General features: G+C 44.1%; 1 protein-coding gene across 1 annotated transcript; it reads right to left on the bottom strand.

Annotated features, from left to right (window-relative positions):
• Window positions 1-783: 783 nt before the first annotated feature.
• On the bottom strand, window positions 784-5,282 carry arl4d (ADP ribosylation factor like GTPase 4D). Its single transcript, XM_033035269.1, has 2 exons — window positions 5,104-5,282; window positions 784-3,445 (listed from the first exon to the last, which is right to left on the bottom strand). The coding sequence occupies exon 2, from the start codon at window positions 3,300-3,302 to the stop codon at window positions 2,700-2,702; it is 603 nt and encodes a 200-aa protein (XP_032891160.1). The 5' UTR covers window positions 3,303-3,445; window positions 5,104-5,282; the 3' UTR covers window positions 784-2,699.
• Window positions 5,283-8,044: the final 2,762 nt, after the last annotated feature.

Genomic DNA, 8,044 nt, shown 5'->3' with positions numbered 1-8,044 from the left:
ATGATCATATTGAATGGCGGTGCAGGATCGAAGGGCCGAATAGCCTACTCCTGCACCTATTTTTTATGTTTCTATGTTTCTAAGTATAGGGTTCGCTAGTAAACAGAAAACAAAGTTGGAATAAATTGATTAAAAATAGTGAATGTTGGCAATACTCAGCAGGACAGGCAGCATCTGTGGAGAGAGAGACAGAGTTGATGTCTCACATCGACGACATTTAATCCGAGCCAGGTGGTAGTGCCAGCAGAGAGGGGGGGTGGGACAGCATCATCAGTCCTTCCTCCGTCGCCTCCGTGCCTGGTTCCTTGACAAGGAGTCCCCAACCCCATCACGATCAGCCATCATTTCCCCTGGAGACCCCCTCCTTTCAGGCTGTCGACATCATTTCCCCTTCTCCTGCTCCTCTTATGACATTGTACAAGTAAAGAGAACCAAGAGTAAACGGTTTCCTGTAAAGCTGCAGCGTAAAAAATGGCATTGTTCCGCTGCCGATACATGTGAAAATTAAGCATTCTTGACTCTTGAGAATGAGAAAGCATCACCGATTTGTGTCCACTTACACTAGTTGAAAGAAGTAACAGAAATGGACTGATCCCTCCATCTACATTTATTAGACTGGTGCAGCAAGCTTTTATCGGTCCAAGCTGTCCATCCCCTTCCCCTTCCCCCCATGACTTGAGTGTTACTATATCTACTAAAAGATAATTGAAGAATCACCCAGGAACAGAACTGAAAAATCAAGTGTGAACCACTGTGGAAAAAAAACCTCATGTTTTCCATTCATCAAATTTTACAGCATTTTATTTCAACACTAAACACACATTTGTTTTGTTTTTAAATGCTATCAAAGTACAAAAAAATTCTATGTACAAATCACCATTTAGATTCACAGTTTGTGTTTACAAGATCCATTAATATTTTTGCTGTGTTCAAACTTGTCTGGAAAACATTTCAACACAGTGATTGCAAATGGCATCAAATGTGGATATTTGCATTATTTATCGTATTGAAATACAATGACTTGATGTAGATGTGATACCCGTGGCTGGAGTTAGGTGGGTGACGTTGGCTTCAGACCGGGTACCAAGTAAATCGTAACATGCAATGCCAGACTGGAGTTTTATTGCTGGCTGTGCCTTCAACCAGTCTCGTTATTATCAGCCTTCAAAGCAGCTCTGCTGTTCGCTTGGACAAAAGGAGATCAGAGTGTGAAGGCAAGTCACATCCAACATCAAATAGATTTCTCCACCTCCAAAGCCATTAAAACGCAGCTTTGCACCATAGCAGTTTTACTGCAGCTGTGATCAAATGGTGGTGGGAAGAGTGCTTGGAGTCACCTTACATCATTTGGCCTTGGCATATTCAGGTGTCAGAATGGAAATACTTCCCTTTGGAAGAATGGCCAAGAATTACTCCACTCCTCTACTCATCTGATGAAATACTGCTTTCGGTAGTCCCATGTGTTTGGGGTGTGCAGCTATAAAACCACAATCTAAAAAAACACTTCCCCCAGTCAACTTGGTATCACTGCAAAGGAGTCATTACATTCACAACTAACGGATTTCTGGAGCCTTTCACAAAAGATGTCCTTGATGTGCACATTATTTGTCAACAAAAAGTCGTGCAAGTTACAGGGAGAAGTTGGAGGGGCTGGGATTTTTTTTTCTTTGGAGTGTAAGAGACCAAAGGGGTGTGCTAGGTCATGAGAAGTGTAGATTAAGTGAATGCTCACTGTCTTTTTCCCCAGTGTGAGTGATTCTAAAACTAGAGGGTTTAGGCTAAAGGTGAGAGAGGAGAGATTTGAGAGGGACCTCAGAGGCAACCTTTGCACTCAGAGGCTGGTCTTATCTGGAACATAAGCCAGAGTAAGCTGTAAAAGTGGATGCCATTGTGATTTTTAAAAGACATTTGGACAGTGTGTATGGACAGGAAGGGTTTAGGGCCAATACAGGCAAATGGGACCAGCCCAGTATGCCAGCTTAATCGGCTTGGAAAGGTGGGCCGAAGGGCCTGTATCTGTATTATACAGTTCTATGACTCTATGAACCTAATCCATTGTTAGCCGCAAAGAAACAGTAGTGATTATCAGAATTATGATCAGCTCCGCAAGAGCGAATTATTAAAATTATTGAAAAAGGGGACAGCTGGAGAGGAAAAAAGAGGATGCAACTCCATTGACCAAGTTCTCTTGCCAGTTCTTAGTGAAGTTCTGTCCGTGTATTTGTAGAGGGCTGACCTTGTACAATCAAGCATAACAGGAACATATTTGCAAACGCAAAATCAAAAGACTCCAGCACACCAAGGACCTTTGCTATAACTATCAATTCACAAATAGTGTCCAAACAACATGTAAAACCCCATGTATTACTGCGGTTCATCAGCAATGGTCAGTTTGTACCACCAACCATTCCCACCTCTCCTGCTTTGTCTCTGGGCAGTACAGTCCATGGTGCAGATTGGCATTTGGATTGCCAGACCTGTGTGCTGTCGCAGTGGTACATCCTACACACCGTCTTGAGAGGACAGAAACAAAGTGGAAAGATTGAATTTGGGTCTCCCCAAAAGGCTGGAAATATATAAACGAGGCAAGTTGTGTGCTTCTGACCATTTAGATTCTCTATTAGGAACCTCCATTATCAACCTAACCTACAAACAGCACAGATTCAAGTCTTAATTGATGGTGGAGTTGAGGCAAGAGTTCATCTTTTCCTCTTCTGGTGTCTGAGCATCTTCTTCCGTTTAACGATCATTTCGTACAGTCTCTCGAGTCCCTGTTGCAACCCCTGGCCGTTCACGGCACTGGAACTCTGGATATGGTGCAGAGTTGAGGATCCCAGTTCATTTACACCCAGGGACTTTTCCATTTCAGGCACTGAGGCAGCCCCGGGCAAATCTTGTTTGTTGGCAAAGATTAAGACGGGCACCCCTTGGTTTTCAGAACTCTTGGAAATCTTGTGCAGCTCAGCTTTGGCCTCCTCCATTCGCTCCCGCTCAGAGGAGTCTATCACAAAGACAATGCCATCTGTACGCCTCGTGTAGGACTTCCACAGAGGCCTCAGCTTCTCTTGGCCACCAACGTCCCAGACCTGGAAAGTAATGGACCTCGAGTTCCCAATCGGCACTTTGACTTTTTCAGTGTTGAACCCTTTGGTCGGAATAGTGTTGACAAATTCCTTTAATTTGAGTCGATACAATAAAGTTGTCTTTCCTGCTGAATCTAATCCTATCGCCACAATGTGTAGGGAGTGAAAAGGAGGCAAGAAAGCTCCACTGGGCGTTAGTTCGGAAAGTTGATTTCCCATTGTCGACACGATATCCTCTTCACCTCCCCTTTAAAATTATACCCAGTTTTAATTGCCAAGGTCCTTTGCTTCTTGGAAGTGTTGGTTGGTGGCACCTTCTTCAAAGCCGGTTTTCAATCCACCTGGCGCAGTTTAATCAAGATCTGTAAATTAAATAAACAATACATCAACATTCTTACTATTCCCTCTTCGCTGGAGGAAGGAACTACAGATGCCGGTTTACACCCAAGACAGACCCAAAATGCTGGAGTAACTCCGTGGGACAGGCAACATCTCTGGAGAGAAGGAAGGAGTGATGTTTTGGGTTGAGACCCTTCCTCAGACTGAAGAAGAGTCTCAACCCGAAATGTCACCCATTCCTTTTCCCCAGAGATGCTGCCTGTCCCACAGAATGATCCCAGCATTTTGTGTCTTCCCTTTACAGATACTGCCTGACTTGCTGAGTTCCTCCAGCACTTTGTTATTTTCTTTAAACTATATACACCGTTTTTGAAATGGGTAACCACGGGGGAAACCACGCTGAGATAAAGATCTAAAATCCTTTACTTATATTACATACAATTTTTTTTTACAATGTATTGTCTTTTACAATGCAATTTTAAATCGAGATGTCATCTAAAATGTAACTGCCATTTAAAATATCATTATTATGGCTCCCCCGGTATATATTTGATCCATGTGCATCTTAAGAAATCTGCGTTCATTTGGGAATAATAAAGCGAACTACTCGAGCAAAATGTAATCGATACATTGACCCATTTAAAAGCTGAAAACAAACATTCATTTCATTAGGCTGCGTGGCTGCAGCTTTTATGTTAGACGTTCAATACTGAGCAGGATTTATTTGGGCTGCTGATGTTTTTAAGCATCAAGCGGTCTTGATCCCTCCCTGTTTATTTACTAATCGAGCACTTCCTGATTAGACTCGGCTAAAACCCCCATTAGGGTCAGAGCGAAACAAACACGAAATGAACACATCAATCTGAAGCGTTCTGCCCGCACCAAGGCTCTCGCCCTTTCCTCTGGGTCCTAGCGCCGACCGAACCACACACGGCCCGCTGGGGAGTAATGTTCATTTAAATGGACAATGTGTATGGATAACATTGATACAGGTGTACTTTAGGTTCCGCTAAATCAATTAGCCACCTACAAATATTAACAGAGCTGGTAACACTTACAATATCAACGCACTATTATAAAGCTCCAAATGGCATTAGTGGAGTGATCAAAGCTGTAAGATTCGGGATTTTTTTTTTGAATTGATATAAATCTATAATTCAGAGCTCACTGGTAGATCGACAACGCGCAGGACATTAAAGATCAAAGGGTAGTTTTAACATGACCGTTTAAAACGCAGAGCCTCGCCGTTACAACAGGGAGGATATGGAATACTGCAAGACCCGTCAGTACAAGTGGCCACAATAAATTGTGCTCAGAATTCAACATTAAAGGGATCAAAGACATACAAGACACGGTGGTACTCCACTAATTGACACGCGTTAACATTAAGGCTGGGTATCTTAAATATTTGTTAAACAAAATTATTCATTTAAATGTAGACAGGAGAGACTGTAGATGCTGGCACCTTGTGTAAAACACAAAGTGCTGGAGTAACTCAGCGGGCCAGGCAGCATCTCAGGAGGGCATGGTGAGGCGATGCTTCTGAACCCAAAACAGCGCTTATCCATGTCCTCTAGAGCTGCTGTCCGACCCACGGAGCTACTCCAGCGCTCTGCATTCTACGGTTAAATTAAACGAATCTGCAGATATAAAGCGATGTAAACAGGTGATCAGACAGTACCTTCGTGGTGCCGCAGAGAAACTCTCGGGCTGGAGGTGCAGCGTGGAAGGCTCGCAGCGTTGGCATAGAGTGCACAAGGCAGTGTAACGACTGACAGACTCGCTCGCATGCTCGGGATCCCTCCCTATAACTGGCTCACACCACAGGCGCCTGCTACACACTCCGCCTGACGCCGCCCTCACCCCGGACAACACCTACAGAGGCATCTCTTAAAGCAGCCACCCCTTCTTGACGTCAGCTGTGTCCCAAACCGCTCGTTGCCAAATGTTGACAGCTTTATTCAAATTGACCCTACGGCAAAACATGTATTTATTTGGATAACGAGCTGTGGGAATGCAGTGAGCGCTTCGCGTTAGCAAGCAAGCATTGCCGCCGACGCATTATACTGCAATGATCTTAGTGAGATTAGTATACAAATGGATCTTAATGAGATTAGTATACACACTTAAAGCACACGGTATTGGGGGTTCAGTATTGATGTGGATAGAGAACTGGCTGGCAAACAGGAAGCAAAGAGCAGGAGTAAACGGGTCCTTTTCAGAATGGCAGGCAGTGACTAGTGGGGTACCGCAAGGCTCAGTGCTGGGACCCCAGCTATTTACAATATATATTAATGATTTGGACGAGGGAATTAAATGCAACATCTCCAAGTTTGCGGATGACACGAAGCTGGGGGGCAGTATTAGCTGTGAGGAGGATGCTAGGAGGCTGCAAGGTGACTCGGATAGGCTGGGTTAGTGGGCAAATGCATGGCAGATGCAGTATAATGTGGATAAATGTGAGGTTGTCCACTTTGGTGGCAAAAACAGGAAAGCAGACTATTATCTAAATGGTGGCCGATTAGGAAAAGGGGAGATGCAACGAGACCTGGGTGTCATGGTACACCAGTCATTGAAAGTAGGCATGCAGGTGCAGCAGGCAGTGAAGAAAGCGAATGGTATGTTAGCATTCATAGCAAAAGGATTTGAGTATAGGAGCAGGGAGGTTCTACTGCAATTGTACAGGGTCATGATGAGACCACACCTGGAGTATTGCGTACAGTTTTGGTCCCCAAATTTGAGGAAGGAAATTATTGCCATAGAGGGAGTACAGAGAAGGTTCACCAGACTGATTCTTGGGATATCAGGACTTTCGTATGAAGAAAGACTGGATAGACTCGGCTTGTACTCGCTAGAATTTAGGAGATTGAGGGGGGATCTTATAGAAACTTACAAAATTCTTAAGGGGTTGGACAGGCTAGATGCAGGAAGATTGTTCCCGATGTTGGGGAAGTCCAGGACAAGGGGTCACAGATTCAGGATAGAGGGGAAATCCTTTAGGACCGAGCTGAGAAAATCATTTTTCACACAGAGAGTGGTGAATCTCTGGAACTCTCTGCCACAGAAGGTAGTTGAGGCCAGTTCATTGGCTATATTTAAGAGGGAGTTAGATGTGGCCCTTGTGGCTAAAGGGATCAGGGGGTATGGAGAGAAGGCAGGTACGGGATACTGAGTTGGATGATCAGCCATGATCATATTGAATGGCGGTACAGGCTCGAAGGGCCGAATGGGCTACTCCTGCACCTATTTTCTATGTTTCTATGTTTCTATGATCTACTCATAGTAGCAAATCGCATAGTAACAGGCCCTTCTGCCCTACTCGGCCATGCCAACCAAAATGCCCCATCTAATCTAGTCCCATTTGCCCGCGTTTGGCCCAAACCCCTCTAAATCTTTCTTATTCATGTATCTGTCCAAATGCCTTTTAATTGCTGTTACAGTACCTATCTCAACTATATCCTCTAGCAGCTGGTTCTATGTACCAATTACTCTCTGTGTGAAAAAGTTGTCCTGTAGGTGCTTTTTTAAATATTTCCCCTCTCACCTTATGCACTCTGGTTCTTGATTCCCCTAAACTGGGGAAAGGCTCTGTGCATTTACCCCTCATGATTTTATACACCTCAGTAAGATCACTTCAGCCTCCTGCACTCCAAGGAATAAAGTCCTAACCTGCCCATATGAAGCAGACACAAAAAACTGGTCAAACAGCATCTCCGGAGAAAAGGAATAGGCGAGGTTTCGGATCGAGACCCTTTTTCGGACGATATGAAAATATTTTCTGGTTGTTTGTGCAGTTTTCAGGAAATAACAGCATTTGAGGCAGTCCAAAAAATGGTTCCAGGGGGGAGAGGATTGTTCTTTCAAGAGACCAAATTGATAGGTTTAGTTTAGTTCAGTTTATTTTCACGTGTACCGAGGTACAGTGAAAAGCTTTTTGTTGCGTGCTAACCAGTCAGCGGGAAGACAATACATGATTACAATTGAGCCGTGATAAATGGAACAACGATTCATCAGGTTCAGTTTTCTTAGCAAAATCTACTGAAAAATATAAGATCCTAAGAGGAAACCCAGGAAACTGTAGGTTGGAATCTTAAGCAAAAAATCAAAATATTGGACAAACTTAATGGGTCAGGCAGCATCTATGGAGGGAATGGACAGACCATATTCCGGGTTGGAATCAGAAAACCCCCCCCGCCAGAAATGTCATCTGTGCATCCCCTCCACGGATGCTGCCTGACCCATTCAGTTCTTCCAGCAGGTTCCTTTTTACTGAAGATTTCAGCATCTGCGGCCTATTGTGCCTCCAAAAGTTGACATCAAGCCACTGTAGGAATTATTGGAAAATAGACCTTGGCTGTAGGATCATCTCAGAGGAAGAAAGAGAGACAAAGAGATGGGGCAGTTTAAGGATGAGATTGCAAAGTTATCATCTTGCCTGCATGGGGTGAAGTATACACGTGCCAGAATTGGAGGAACCCAGATATCTTGATGGGTTGGCAGATATTAGAGTGGGAGAGATGTGCAAGGGTTTTGAAAACCAGGATGTGCTATTTCAGGTTATCCATTCCAGTCTTGCCAGAGAATACGGCCCAAAACGTCACCTATCCATGTTCTCTAGAAAT

Source organism: Amblyraja radiata, chromosome 16 (assembly GCF_010909765.2).
Source record: "Amblyraja radiata isolate CabotCenter1 chromosome 16, sAmbRad1.1.pri, whole genome shotgun sequence".
NCBI lineage: Eukaryota > Metazoa > Chordata > Chondrichthyes > Rajiformes > Rajidae > Amblyraja > Amblyraja radiata.
This window is presented reverse-complemented; position numbering and strand designations above follow the sequence as displayed.

Excerpts from the sequence above, each read along its gene's own strand:
- arl4d (XM_033035269.1), bottom strand. The coding sequence starts at position 3,302 with ATGGGAAATCAACTTTCCGAACTAACGCCCAGTGGAGCTTTCTTGCCT.